General features: G+C 37.6%; 1 protein-coding gene across 4 annotated transcripts in view; it reads left to right on the top strand.

The window, feature by feature from the left end:
* LOC106964180 (receptor-type tyrosine-protein phosphatase T-like) overlaps positions 1-15,810 on the top strand; it is a 153,211-nt gene that overhangs the window by 119,849 nt on the left and 17,552 nt on the right. The window contains exons 13-14 of one of the 4 annotated variants that reach the window (XM_015059533.1): positions 4,875-4,911; positions 9,877-9,924. In XM_015059533.1, the coding sequence (XP_014915019.1) occupies positions 4,875-4,911; positions 9,877-9,924 (85 nt within the window). Of the gene's footprint in view, positions 1-4,874; positions 4,912-9,867; positions 9,925-15,810 lie in introns of all 4 variants that reach the window. The other 3 variants (XM_015059534.1, XM_015059532.1, XM_015059535.1) reach the window with 3 other exon arrangements.

Raw genomic sequence — 15,810 nt, 5'->3', positions numbered from 1 at the left:
CCTTTATCTCTTCCATTGGCCAGCTAATTATTCCGGCAGGGTATCTGATTACTGGCAAGGCATAGCTGTTTATTGCACGGATCTTGTTCTTGCCCTTGAGCTGGCTTCTCAGGACTTGCCTTATTCGTTGGAGGTATTTGGCTGTGGCTCCTTTCCTTATATATATATATTACAATGGAATCACTCATAAATGATAAGTTATTTCTACATTTCATAGTAAAGGTTCAGTCAAATGTCAGACAGATTAACACAATTTTTAGAAACATAAAGGAAGTTAAATTTCACTCAAAAACGTGTAAATCTGCTCCTGTTTTGGAACTCAGAATATTTTATTTATTGGGTGTTAATGGAAAAAGGAGGACTGTAACCCACAATACATTGTGACAGATCTGAAATGTTGAATTTAAATGGTTGATATATTTGTATTTTTACAAGTAAAAATATAAATATAGTCAGCCGGATGCCAGTCTCTCATCTGAACAAATAAAACAACTTACCAACGGCAGTCTCCATGTCTTTCAGTGTCATGCGATGTCCCACAAACACACAGGAATGGTTTGCCTCGGGCTGTAAGGAAGACAAGTGGAAGGATTTGGGACTCTGGGATGAGGAGCGATGTGGTGGGAGGGGGTGAAACGATAACGAGTGAGCAGAGTTTATCACTTGAGGCAATAATAGAAGCAAGTCAGGCTAAAGGAAGTAACTGCAGAGGGGAAAGTGCAGGTGGAAAAATATTGTGAGGCTGTCTTGTAAACTGAAAAACAAAACTCTTTCACAAAATGTATATTTTCTGCTTAAACATAATCTGGGACAGAAGCTGAAACATGAGTCTTTGTTGCTTTTTATTCCTCCCTGCAGGCTGAGCAGCTCCCAGTTGCACTGATGCAACCTTTAAACCTTCAGTCTCTTTCTAAGGTTGACTTTCCTCCCAGCAAAATGTACCCAGGACTTGACTGGAGTGTTTAACTTTACCTTCTCCAGGACACAGAGCCGCCTCATCCATTGTTTATAGTTCATTCAGTCTAAAACACTCACACACACACAGGATGATAACAATAACAACAACAACAACAACAACAACAATAATAATAATAATAATGATAATAATAATGATAATAATAATAGTTCCTAGTCAGTAAGCCTTTCAAAGAAATTCAATAATTCATAAGCCATTCAGCCCATACGTGGCTCCCTGTACATGTTAAAATATAACAATTCGTCTCTTCTTACATTTAGTGTGAGAAATATTATCTCAGAATCAACAATTAAATGAGATGAAATCAGATGAGAAGAAAAAAGAAATGAAAAACAGTTTAAAAATAAGTAAATTGCCTTCATAAAGGTTTCAGATATTAAAGTTTTCAATCATTCTGTTTTAATTCCCTGACAAGGAAGAAAAAACCTTCGTGATTTATTTTAAACTAGTGAGAATAAGTCACCTCAATGTAATTAGTAAATTCAAACAATGTTTTCAGATGAGCTTAATAAATTTACAGTAAAACTACAATGTAAAAAATGATAGTTAGAACCAAACTAACTTTTTTAACAGTAAGTGTGCGTTCACATCAGCCCGATTCAGTCCGCTTTAATGGAGCTCCAGTCTGCTTAAAGCCCGGTCCGTTTGGTGAGCTGTGAACTCGTAATCAAACTCTGTTGTGAAGCAAAGAAAAGTCCGGGTTCGGCCGGTCGGTTCCAATGCGTTTGAGAAGGCCAAGCGGACCGGACGCCGCTCAAAAGCAGAATGTGAACAACAGCGCAGGGCATTCTGGGTAAATACAACCGAACCAACAGGGCTGGTGGGAGAAAGACAAATCTAACGACTAAAATCTGACACTGCGCCATTTCTTATCAGTCTCCATGATCACTGCTGATTGTTTCAAGTTGTTACTTGAAAATCCAATCTTTGTTTTCAGGGTAAAGTATTTACTGTTAAACAATTTAAAAGCTCACTGTGACGTTGCTTTATTGTGTGTGAACTTTGATTTTTGGGCTTGTTTAAGGCAAAGACCTTTAGTTTGTATAGATCAGTTTAATAAAAAAGATGTGCAATCCCCAAAACATTATAGGCCTCTGAAATACTTCACAAAATATTTTACAAATGATTTTTATGTTGTGTGACTGATTTCAGTGTGAAATGGAAGTGAAAAAGTCCTAACCACTCTATCAACAGCCACTTATGTGCCAAAAGAACAGTTTAATGTCGTCAGAATCAAAGTGTGCACAAAATAACACCACACAGGAATACGATTACTCCAGTGGGTTTGTGCACAACACAGTTCACAGGATGGTAATAGTTGTACTTTAATGCTGAGATTCATAACAATAAGAGAAAATTTAAATTCATGGAAACGTGAAGCATTTTCTTTGAGCCACTTGTGCACAATCAGTACATTTCAAAACAGACCAAAGGGTCGGTTAAATGGATGGAACACAGGAAGTGAATCTCAGAGGTAGATGAAGAGGTATTAGGGGAGAAAAATGCTGCAAAGTTGGAATTGTTGAAGAGGAAGGATTGCGGAGGAGGAAGAGGACAAAGAAATTGGGCAAGAAATGGCAGAAAACAAAGAGGAACTGTGACATGCATGGAGAAACATGCTCCTCCTGGCTGCGAAGAAGCCAGCCAGACACCTTCCTTGACAAGTAAAAAGCCTCAGGGGTTGGCCAGGCTACTCCGACAATCAATGTCACTCACCCCCGCCACACACACACACTTACACAGGGCACACACACACTAAACAAGCTTCACAGTGCCAGTTTTGGAGTTTCCAGGAGAAAGATTTTACCTTCTGACAGTCGCTGTCAATCAAGATGCACTCAGACTCCAAAATCCCTAAATGCACTTTTATTCTTTGTCTGTTGACAGGAGAGGAGCATTCTCTTTGTAGTGCTTGGAGGCTTTTGCTCACATTCAAGCAGTGTACACTGCTGTAAAAAACCTGATAATTGTGTGGACCTTTTATGAATTTTAATGAGCATGAATGAGTTTTTCAAATCTTTGATATAAAAATTGATTTTAATTAAATCCTTTGTTGAGAAGCAGTGAAAGGTAAATGAAGACGGTTACATTCCTGACTTTGGCTGCATGAAGTCACCATCAGTCTGAACTAACTGGGTTTGTCCTCCAGCCAGTCAGGCAGAACTGGAAAAGTCTGAAATAAACAACATGAGGAAGATAGAAATATTGAGCTGCGACTCCAAAACTAATTTAGTTTTATGCTTGAAAAAGTCACTCCATCCTGAAACATGCACTATGTCTTTTGTCTCTAATGGTAGTAAAATATAAATCTAATGCTGGTAAATATTGCTTAGCAACCAAAACAGCAAATAATATCGGATGTTATCGGCACAAATTTTCACATCAGTGTTTCCTCAAAAAACAACAACATGTCCAAAGTAAAGGAGACTTGAGCTGATTATTTCTCTTTGCCACCATTATAGGAAAATAAAATTGCTGTTGAAGTACACAATATTTTAAACAAATTTAGCTATAATGTCTGTATATAATCTGTTCAAGAAAGGAAAAATAGTTTCAGAAAGTATTAATTTCTAACCGTGTTTTAGTTAAAATTCTCTTGTCTAATTTGATCTGAATTAGAAGATAAAATTTTAACCAATTTTAAAAACTTAAAGTTACTAAAACGTAGATCATATTCTAACTTATTTCAGCCGTTAAATTACAATTAAAGTTGATAAAAAAAAAATCTAATGCATTTTTCTTGAATGTAGATAAAATAATATTCTAATTCTAGAAATGTTGCTTCTTAAAGTGACAGTAACCTGCATAATGTTTCACTATCCAACTAAACTTCATCTCACGTTAAAGTCTGATTATTTTGACTTAACTAATCCATTTAATGACCAAATAAAACATGTAAAAACTGAACACCTGAAGATGTTCCACTTTGTCTCTCTTCCTTTCTTTCATACAAAACTGTCAAAAGATTCAATTTTCAAGAAAACCAGATGTTAATCCTGCCATGCAGGCATTTATCAACATACTGCATGTTTAGGCTTCAAATTTGAAAGATTATCTTTTGATTTGCAAAAACAGATGTCTGCAGATGTAAGGCATGCTGTACATGTGTGGAACAGCCTTACTGTGTGGCATACCTGCAGCAGGTGGAGTAAAGGAGGAACAGATTGATCTGAAGTAAAACAGAAACAAGGCTGGTCTAAATATAATGGGTAAAACTAAAGCAAAACACAGAAAACAAATGAGCAAAACTACAAAAAAAGAAGAAAAAAAACAAGCCAAGATCCTGACAGCAGGTATTTAGATTCAACTCCAGAGGGAAACCATTTGGCAAAATGTTTCTCTGCAAGAATCCCATAGCTGTTATTAAATGGTTTAACAATGTTCTGTCCCAAAACGAATACCTAGTCACCAGAATCTAGTCTCTGAAACATTAGGCAGTGCAACATTCAAAGTTAAGAATAGTAGTAGTTATAATAGCTTTAATGCTGATTACCCATGTAAAGCTTTTCCAGAGCTTTTCGGTATATTCTCAGATTAGTTGACAGGAAGGTTCATGGTTCATTTGCAACATGAATGAATGAACTCTGAGACCAAACTGGAATATTTGAACCACATTGGACTGTTTGTTAAAGAAACAGCAGTGGTGTGAAGGAAGAGCCTTGAGGCTCTCCTTCATCCACCGGTGCTGCAGTAGAACAAGAGTTAGCATTTCTGACACATGATTCTGAGAAATGTGCCATTAAAAGGAACAAAGTATATGAATGGAAAGTTTACTCAGCGTGCAAAAATACAAACTGATCTTGTTGGAAACTTCAGTGTGTTAATTTCTCGACTTACTGGAATATTTGAGTTTTTTTTGGTGATATTTCTCAATTTGTGTCTTTTTTCTTCTTCACAGGAAACCAAAATCAACTGCGTCCGTCTGGCTTGCAAAGGTATGAGCACCCTTCCATTGATACGCAGCAACATTAAAGTATTATTCTTATTATTCCAGTGACCATGTTGTAGTTTTGTTACCATGTCAACCTGTAGGGGTCAGTTAGAAGAGACAAACACTCACACTGCAGAAAAAGGCCAACTCTTCACTACCATGTGATCCTGCATGCTTTTCTTCCGCAGCATCTCTGTCCATCTCTTCTGCTCCAGTGTTTCTCACACTCTGCTCCTTTCCCTGTATCCGGCTCTCCTTCTGCCATCTCACGCCACATCCGTGTTGTTCACCAGTGTTTAAAGATCAGAGTCGCAGTAGACTGTTCGATCAGCTTCATTAGACCCAGTGGACGGATGCTAAAGCGTTTCTGATTCCACCCCATTCTGCCTGGCTCTCTCTCCGTGTCTCAAATCTTTATTTGCGGCTCATCTTTTGCAGATACACCCATTTGTGTGCTGGGCAGTGTGCTTTGGAAGCTTTTCAGCTTGCTATCGATTTTTCTCACCTTCTGCTTTTTTTTCTATCCCATTTTTCATCTGCATCAAGCATTGATTTGATTTTTCCACATTTTCAATCTCTGTTTCTGTCTCATCCACAGTACATCAAGGCTTTATTACTCATTTGTGCACATTTCTTTCTCTTATAGCTTTTTTCTTCATCTACCATACCAAATGTTTTTTTGTTTGCTTTGGTTAGGTTATAGGTAATGTAATGGGTGTGTAGACACTGACTGTCTGCATGTATGTGTGTACCAGAGAAGACATGCTTTTTACTTTGTGGCTCTCTTCAAAACACAAATGGCAAACCTTTCTTTTTAAAATTTAAAATAGTTAATTTTCAAAAATTCAAGTCCACACCTAATTTAAAAGGACTTGAAAGTTTAAAGTGGGCAGTGATGAGTGGCAGTGCAGATGGATCCTTTAGAGAAAACTTAGAGCCGTCGTTCAGGGAAAAATGGGGTCTGTCCTTTTACTCCAATCAGAGAATTTTGCAAGATGAGAAAAAATTACAAACAGCAATTTTGGTTAGAATTGCTCTTCACGCTTTTTTAGAATATTTAACAGGAAAAATGACATTTATTTGACAATTTAATTCAGTTTTATCTATATAGTGCAAATTCCTCCGACAAATGATGTGAAGGCACTTTAAGCCAAACAGGTCAAATTTATTTCCAGTAATTTGCAGTCCAGATCGGTCCATATTCATTCAGCCTGTTCCAGTACAAATGAATGCAATACAGTCATTTTCTGTGAAACATGCAGTTCCAACCATCTCAGAGATGGCTCTCTGAGGCCAAATGTTTTGTCACATGAAACAGAATTATAGAGTCAAAAGTAGTTGCGTACCAAAAAACACAAAAGGAAACTACAATCAAGCACATAGTTTTTTTTTCTTTCTTTTTTTGTATGAAAGGGATGTTATTCAAAACTTTAAAAGGATTTACTGTAATAAAAGAAAAGCATCTTCTAATTTTTTGGTGCTTGAGTGAACAAATTTATGTTCAGCTTTAAGAGCAGAAAACGTTTGTTATACTTATCAAAGTTTAACAAATTAAATGAAAACTGATTTTGGTGCAGCAAAGAGAGAGTTTCAGAAAAAAGCTCACTTTGCCGTAAAACGGTTTTTATTATAAAACCCGAATGCTTTTTACTTAATATTTTCCATTGTGAGAAAAAAAAAAATCAATATTATCTTTACCTGGATCACAGGTAAAAAGTCTCTGTCTGCGTCAACCACCTGGGCTGGACGGGCCAAACTTTTATCATTCTTTCATTGTAATTGGGGGCCACGCAAAATCAGTCCAAGGACCACAAATGGCCCCTGGACCTCACGTTGGACACCCCAGCCATAAAGAAATCAGCACGTTGTATGCATTCCTCACGTCAGAAAAATACTTTAGCAGCTATATGAAGAGGAACAACCACTAACCCTGTAAACCTGCAGCAATAAAAGAAAAATAGAACTTTTTTTTCTGATTTAACAGAAAAGCAACGAAGAGGTTCAAGATGGAGACATGCAGTTTGTCTGGTCTGTTCTCCTAATTTCCATCTAAACTGTTGCTGCATGATCAGACAAAATATTTTAAACAATATTTTTAAATATATTTATTATCAAAAAACAACAGTTAAAAGTACTAAATAGAGGAACCTTGGTTTTTGAGGCATTCTGGGACACAACAGTTTGGAGCTGGACAGAAATTCAGCTTTATTTGTCCTGCTGTAAAAAAGCTGGATAAATATTCAGACGTCGTCTGTAATAACTGCTCTGTGTAGACACACAACAGATGCTTGAGATTCCCAGCAGCTGCGTCTGAACTCAACGTTTTTGAAGAACGCCTCTCTGTTTCCACATTTCTGTTTCTGAGTTTCCTCCAACAGGAAGTTTGTGTTCAGGATCTTTTCAGAGAACGTCTGAGGCTTCAGCTGGTCGTTGCCCAAAGCCAGTCCTTTTACCACCACCTCTTAGCAAAATGTTTTCAACCTTGAGTAATGTGCTGATAATAAGTTTTTCTCTAAAATCCAGCCGTTTCCTCGGTCCAGTCCTTTGTTAGTCCAAAATATTTATCTCTACAAAATGTAACTTCTCTATAACATGAATTTTCTTTGAGTTTTGTCGAAACATTCACCCACTAGTGTTTCAGTTGAATAGTCTGCTGCAGACGAGATGAGTCAGATATGGAAATCAGTTCATTTCACTGCAGCAGACGCACATTTTATAAGCAGGATATGCTTTTGAAATTAGTTGGCACGTAAGAAATCCAATGTTTAAAAGCTTTAAAATAGAATTTCTTTAAAAGTAGCAACGCTTCACTTGCAGGAGCATTTCAAACTTTAATGAAAATCATCACAAATCAAGGCCTCTGACTGTAAAACTTTAAATGAAACAGCAGCTGTCTGGTTATTAGGGCTGGGATTCAGTGGGCTTGGATTTGCTGTACTCACATTATCAAAACATGTTTTGTCTGTATGGTTTGAGGCTGACTTGATTTTTTTTCTTTCTGCCTCAGCAGATTTTTGAAAGTTTAAAGGATATTTAGATCAATTTTTTACTTTAAACTGAAGGATATTTTAAATCTATCATTAGAGAAACTATCTCATGCTCTAAAACTTTGGATTTGTTTGCAGTGAAATAAATAGTCAGCTCTTTACACACCAGCTCAACTGAAAACAGAACCTAATAATAACAGTCAATCTGCAGGTAATATTAACTTTAAACACAGAATGACTCGACATCACAGACTCTAAACAAACTGTAAACCTCATCCTGTCGGTTAGTTTTTGATTGATTTTCTCCAGATGCTGCTGCATCTGTAGTTTATCCTGCTACTTATTTGCAGACATTTACTTAAATGGGAACTAAAAACCTTGAAGAAATCTTCAGCATCTGTCTGCATCAGATCCTTGTTTAATGTTAGAAATCTGACCTTGCTTTAGAAGAGGACTGATCCATAATCTGAGATGAAATTAATATGCATCAATAAAAGAGGCACAGAAATGTGTGTGCTTAATATTTAGCATGTAGGGAAACTGTCTCTGAACAGCTGTCCTGTTTTCCTCTCCAGCCTGACTAAGAGATGACATGACTCAGAGTTTTACTTCCCCCTCATCAGCCCATAGACAGTCTGAATTTAAATCTTTCTTTTGCATTTGTAAAATGCATTTGAGAGAAAAACAAAGTTTTTATGGATACAGACGTTTTCTGACAGCAGGTTTGGCAAATTCACCTGAAGAAACTGAGGTGTTTTAGCTTCATAAGGAAGAAATATCTAAGAAACATGACTGTTTAATTTTTATTTGAACTGAGAATTAAGTAAAAGAATTAAGTGCTTAAAATTTACAGTCTGATTTGAACAGATTTGATTGAGGGAAACAAACATTGTGATGTACAAGGAGCTGCACCAGAGCTCAGCAGTGACTGAAGACACAAAATACTGGATCCAAAATTGAGCTTTTGATGGGACCTGCTGTTTAGGACAGTTGTTATGTAACCACTGCACTGCAAAAAACAAGCATTTGGGTTTAGTTTCTGGTGCAAATATCTTAGGACAAGTTAGCTAACTTAGAAGTACCTTTTTCACAAGACCTGTGTTTTAAGTCAATAAATTAATATTGATTAAAAAAGTACTACTTCCACTGGCAGATAATTTGACTTACAACAACATATTGTTCCCATGTTATAAGTGAAATATTCTGTCTGTGTAACTGGTACTTTTTATTAATATCCATGAGTTACTGACTAAAAACAAACTAATATATCTTGTAAGTTAGTTGTCTCTTATTTGGCGTGAACTCAGATATTAGAAACTAATGACTTGGTAAGATTTAGTGTTTTTGCAGTGGTTTCAACGTTGGGCCACTTTCCTGGTTTTACCTCCTGTACAGTAAATATTGTTCAAACAATCTCTGATTTGAATTTGATCAGATTATCTCCTCCTTGGAGGTGAAAACTGTTTACCAGCAGAAATCAGATTTTTTTTTCTCTAAGTTGCCACAAAGTTTTTTTTTTTTTTTACCATCTTTCTTTCCTCCATTTTCTCGTCCCTTTGTTTCTATTAACCCGTCAGTCCAGGCTGACTGACTGCGATGTTAACTCCTAACACCACATCTGCATTCGCTGTCAGCTCTTTACTAAATAGGCATATTCGACACATCTGTCAGGCCGCCTCCTGGTAATAGGCCAGTCAGTTTGCTCATTGACAGTTTTTCTTCTTGGCAAACAGACCAGTCATATCCCAGCTAAATGCTATTGATTTCATTGTGCTAGTGCCATCTCTCACCGCTGCAGTTTCTCTCCTTAGACAGATCAAAGCAGGGAGATCTAGTGAAACTGATAAATAAAACGATATATCTTTTTTCTTAGACTTTTTTCTTCTTTCTTTTCCTTTTTTTGTTGTTGTTTGTTTTTCTCTCTTCCCTCTCTCTCATGCTTTCCGGCGGGGACGTGCGGCCCTTGGCCTTAGTGGTAATAGGTAGGGGACAAATAACAACGCCGTACATTCTAGTCATCCCAAGCGAAGGTGATTATTTCTTTATAGGCAGAATATCTTCTTCCCTATGTTATGTCACAGCACAACCATAAACACGACACAAAACAATAATTCATTTTGGTTGTTTCCTGCCCTACACCTCCTCCACTTTATCCCTCTGTTTCCTGATTTGTCTTGGTTTTCCATTTTTTGGGGCTCCTTGGTTGTTATTCCTCCTCATCTTCATCTTACTGCATCCGTTTGCATGTCTGCTCTGCTTCGGATGTTGCTGGCTGTGGTTGAACCTCAGTTCTGTCTTGCATGTAAGCCCACATACTCCAGTGAAGCTATGCTACACAGATGACAGTCTACTGATTGCTATGGAGTCACAGAAGTGTTGGTATTTGTTCCATCTAATAAAAAATGTTTCATTTGAAAGTGAGCAAACACCAAAGATCACCTCCATAAAAGATTAAACTCTATAATTTCATATCACCTAAGTGCACAATTTAAACAACCATCCGCAGCCTATTTGCCTGTATTTTGTGTCCGAATCCAGCTAACGCCAACTGAATACTTGATGAAACAGCAGGGGATGATGGCAGCTCTCATTTGCATAAAAATGAAAACCTTTCTTTCACGGTGCCATTCAGCTCATTGTTAGTTTCCTGCTTTCGTTTTACTTTTAGACCTTTTCCTTGACTCTTTATGAATGCTAAATACCTGTTTTTCCTGCTGCATGTCAAGTCTAGACATTAAAAATCTGTGGAAAATGAAAGTGCTAGATGATTGTGTAAACGTTGGATTAAAACTGGTGTTTAGTGTTGGATACATGATGTCCTTTGAAAGAAACATTTAACTGAACGTCAGGATGTCTAAAAGCCTGCTGGACTCCACTGACATCACAGGCAACTCAACATTTTACCAACAGACATTTGAATGGTTAGTAATGTTAATTAAAATTCTGTTATTGAACTTTGTTAAATGCTGCTGCTGCATTAGCTTCATATTTAGCTTTATTGTTAAATCCTGTGGTGACCAAACATCCTTTTCTCCTGGGTTTAGTTCACTTTTCTCACTCTGGTGCTTTCATTGATTGAAGAAAATGTCAGAATTGTCATTGTTTTTTTAGAGCATCAGTTGGTGAATAAAACGATGGGCATAAAACCAGCTTAAACCTAAATGCCAAGTGTGGTAGGTAGTATATCGCATCACCGCACTTTAAGATAAATATTCTATAGAAAAACATTCAAAAAGCCTTAAAATGTGACTGGACGATAAACCAATAACAATATAGATCATGATGGACACATGAGCAATAAGATCAATACGTCTGATATAATATTCAATACTCTCCCTGAACTCTGATCCACTGCAGCACAGCATTCTGGGAGATGTAGGCACTGGAAAGGCTTCGGCTAAGCTCGGTCCCTCTTTGGTTGCCTAGCAACAACTTGCTGAGTAACTTTCACAGCAGCAGCTTCAGGTTTGGCTGCTGTGCCTCAGAACTGCTTAAAAATAGACAATAATGGCGTGGAGTGAAAACTGCCATGCCACTGGGTTCTTCTACACATTAGACAAAAATATTAATCAATCATTGATACTAACATGAAATGCTTATAGTGTGATCGGTTTCCACCATTAAAGCTGAATCTGATTTTTAAAACATGTCAGTTAGTTTTAAAACTCAGTGGTATATTTCAGCTGTGCTTAGTGCTGTAAGCTACGGCTGATCTCTGCAGCGCCAAAGTGAACCAAGCCCATTGTACTGTCTGCATAAAGTGTTATGCAAATTTCATCAACAGAGTGTGAAGTATTGCAAGGACAAGCCATGGCACATCGTTTCTGACAGCCATTTGTTTTGATATATTTTCCATATGGTTGCTTTCAACACTCTGGGAGGAGAAGCAAACTAAAAACTGACTGAAATGAAAAGATAAAAAGAAAAGCCGATAGAGTGCTTCAGCGCTCCAGCATCTGAATGAGGAATAGGATTTCTACGTCGATGGTGATTGTATGACCTTTTGACGCATCAAACCCACTTCTTATAAACACGTTGGTGTTTTGTGTCAGCTTCAATTGCTGTTACCATTAGACCCGAGGTCGGCTCTAATTGGTTCTGTACAGAGCCATGTTGTAACTGACTCCGCTGCTCTGCAATACTGATGCAACAGGTTGCTTGCCACCAGCATTTGTTTAAGGTCGACCCGCAGATGCGACTGCAGTTTAAACCTGCAATTTTGACTGATGTCTGATTTGTTTGGTTGACTCACGGTACACCTTATTCTCATCACTCTTTTTTCATAAGTAATCACAGTGTGCTTCCTGCTTCCTCCCTAGTAAGTCAGGTTGCCCTCTAAATTTGCAGCAGATTGAGTCAGACTCTGAAAAGGGGAGAAGATGTTTGTAGGTGAATATCTGGGGAGGATATGACATTTTAAGGGCACACTACCAACAAACAAAGGATGAAGTGCTTTTTAAGTAGCTGCACAGTCAGCAAGCAGCATTCAACCGAGTTTAGTGTTGACACATAAAATAGATTAAGAGAAAGGCAAACAAGAAAGACACACTCACTAAATTCTTAAGGGAAAAAGAGATGGAATGAGAAACAGCTTCAACAACAAAGGCAGACTGGAAGAAACCGACATCAAAGTTCAAAATAAGAGAAAAGAGGCCAGCACAGATCGACTCCCGCCATGAATTATTGTTTTTTCCTATTTTTATGTTCAAACAAATGTATTGCATTATTCCACCAGACAGATTGGTGAATCACCCATCTGCTCGACTTCACAAGCGTCCCGTGAATCTCAAAAACTTGATTGTGAAATCCTGTGCACCATCTGTAAATACAAAAATACAAGACTGTGAAAATAGAAGCACAATGAAAAGTGAAAAATGTCTTTAAACGTTTGGACCAGAGCAGGACATTCAATGTCCTCCTAGAAGTACTACAAATGTCCTCTCAAAGTACTGTAAGAATATGTAAAGAAACACCAACTTTGAGAATCCTCTCTTTATTCATTATTATTACATTGGTTTAGCATAAATACAGCCTCATGTTTGGGGTTTTTGCAGTAATATCCTGACTTCTGGACGGTTGCTACCAACTGCATCACAGTGTAGCCCTAATCCAAAAGTAATGCGACTTTATTTACACAGGACCGCAATGTGGAAACTGCTGATATTTTCAGGTTTTCTTAGGAGAAAATTCCACATTTTGACATCAAAGTGTTACTATTTATTTAGCCCAGACCAACAATGTCTGGGCACCATGTGGAGCAGTGATTTTAGCATGCCGTTGATGTGCTTTGACCCTTAACGTCCTTCTAAAAATATATTTACTCATTATCAGAAGACACGTTAAACTGGACAGGTTAAGCAGCACACAGTACAGCTCTGTCTGCCGTTTTTTGCTGTTCATGTGCATGAGTAGAATCAATCCTGCATGTGGGGTTTCATACCTGTCCTAATTCACACCTTGGACAGGTGTGTTCCTGAAACGTTTAGCTTTGAGATCGGGTTACAAAAGGGTTCTGTGTCCGATCACTGCAGACGTGTAAACAAGCAGCTGCATTGCAAAAAATGTTAAGATTTCACTGAAAACCAGCTCCATGTGAACAGGGCCTTAAAAAGATTCAGGTGGATAATGTTGTGTATTTTATGCTTTTACTAGACACCAGGATAGAATACTCTCCCTTTAGGATGTACAGACAGGCTAAAGCTAGCAGGCCATGTGTAGCTCTGGTGGTCAATAGTTGTTTGGTCATATAAACACAGGAAGTGCAGATTATAGATCAGACAGAGCAGTGTGGTTTATTTCAGATGAATAATCTTGTTAAACATGCTCAGCTATACTAACACTAATCCACCCACAGCTGGTCACAAAACTAAGCCCCAAACTAAACATTCAAATCAGACTCATCCAGGTCACTCAAACACAGCAAGAAGAAAAAGCTCACATCTACAACTTATAGCTTACAGTCAGGTAAAAGAAGTGACTCTGTCTTCACACAAAACTGCACAAATTCTTAAAATAAACTTTAATTTTACCCCGTAATTTCACTAAAACTTATAAGATGGTCTCATCGTTCGACAGAAACACACACACACGCACACACAGGCACACACACACACACACACAGGCACACGGGCACACACACACACACACAGGCATGCACAAAATCACACACAGCAAGAGAACTCCCATTTTAATATGCTGTCCTGTGGTGCTGCAGAGCATCGCTAGCTGGGAGAATCAATCTTCTCTCTATTTGGATCAGATTATGTTTTTAATATCTCTGTCTTTACCCCTAATTCCTCCCTAGTAATTTTATTGTGCTCACGAAGTGAGCGAAATAAAAACGGGATGAAAAAAAACAGCAAGAAAAGAGATGTATAAGTTGAAATGATATTAGACAAATGTTCACAGGCCGGAGATGTTTCACAGGATTACTCTAAACTAGGCAGCCAGTGTTATCAAATGGAGATATTAATTTATATTTTGCATTATTAGTGTCCAGGAATAAAATATCCATCAAACCGCATAGTGTCATTGTTTTTAAGAATATTTATGTGGGAGAAAAATTTGAAATATTTTACTGATAAAAACTGTAAACATAGCACATTTTCACATTATGTTGCAATAAAAAAATGTACACACTTTCAATATGGGGTAATTGTGTGAAGATTAAGGGAACAGATATAAGTGAAGCATTACGAAAACTTTTCAGATGCTCTGTTTGTGTTCAACAAGCTAAGATGAAAACGCAGAAACAAACGATCTTCTGTCCAGTTCTGTAAACCATTGCAGATTCACTTAAAACTCCATTAGTGTATTATTTGTGAACCAGTTCCCGTTTTCCTGCAGTAGGTTGGTCATTCATGTGTGCAGTATTCCCCCGGTGTGAGCAGACGGTCTCTGGGAAGGCCAAGCGGCTGTGAAGTCTGGGGTCCACAGAGACAGCCGGAGCATTAAACCTCTCACTTCCACATTTCATCTCCCCTCCAGGAGAAACAGTTTCAAGACTCTTTCAGGCATTAAGAGTCTCACCTCTTCTCTGTGGATCTTGCAGTAATTACAAGAAAAACAGTTTATAAATAAATAGTAGAAATAAGAAGACAGCATTGGCCATGTTTATTGGTCACCTTTTAAAGTGGTAATCTCAAACTGGAAATTTTACAAACCTTGTGGGAAAAGCCTTCACTGAAGAGCTGAATATCTATCAAATAATGAAGTAATTGGAAATATGTCACTTTCCCAGATTTAAGAAACAAAAACTGATCATAAATGAATACATTTATATATAAATGACTCCTTCAGCTAAGACAGCTAAAGTACACAGCCTACACTAGGGCAACACAATATATCGCTAACATATCACCATCGACAGTGGTGGGCACCGCTAACCAAATGTTTACCTGGGCTAATGCTAATAATTAGTTCTGCTAACACTAAAGTGCTACACCAACACAGTACTTAGTGGAAGCATTTTCAGTTTTATAGTTGCTGAGTATTGCTAACTCTAATAAACATAACATAAGCATCAACACAGATTTATTTAACTGAAAGTTTACACAGCAGCCTCGTAAACTAGCGCTTTAGATTTTATCCAGAGAAAAAATATTTACGGAAGGCTAAATGCAATAAACATTTTCAAAATTAGCAAGAATGAAAAGTTAGCTCCGCTGTTAGTGCATTAGCACAAGTGCGCCCACTACTGGTCATTACAATATCAGTGTGTACAATGCTCATGTTGCAAAGGACTGTTTGGAGTGCAATAATTGTTTGCTAATAGTGTTATGAACTTGAATTTTTCATGCTAATGCTACATTTAGCCAGCTGGACAGACTTTCCCACTATTTTGGCACATTACCCAAAATACTAAAGATCACAATAGTGGAAGCAGAAGAGCAAGATAATATAACTACTTCATATAT

This window comes from Poecilia latipinna, unplaced genomic scaffold (assembly GCF_001443285.1).
Source record: "Poecilia latipinna isolate Pla-1442-1.1 unplaced genomic scaffold, P_latipinna-1.0 Scaffold1634, whole genome shotgun sequence".
Taxonomy (NCBI): Eukaryota; Metazoa; Chordata; class Actinopteri; order Cyprinodontiformes; family Poeciliidae; genus Poecilia; species Poecilia latipinna.
This window is presented reverse-complemented; position numbering and strand designations above follow the sequence as displayed.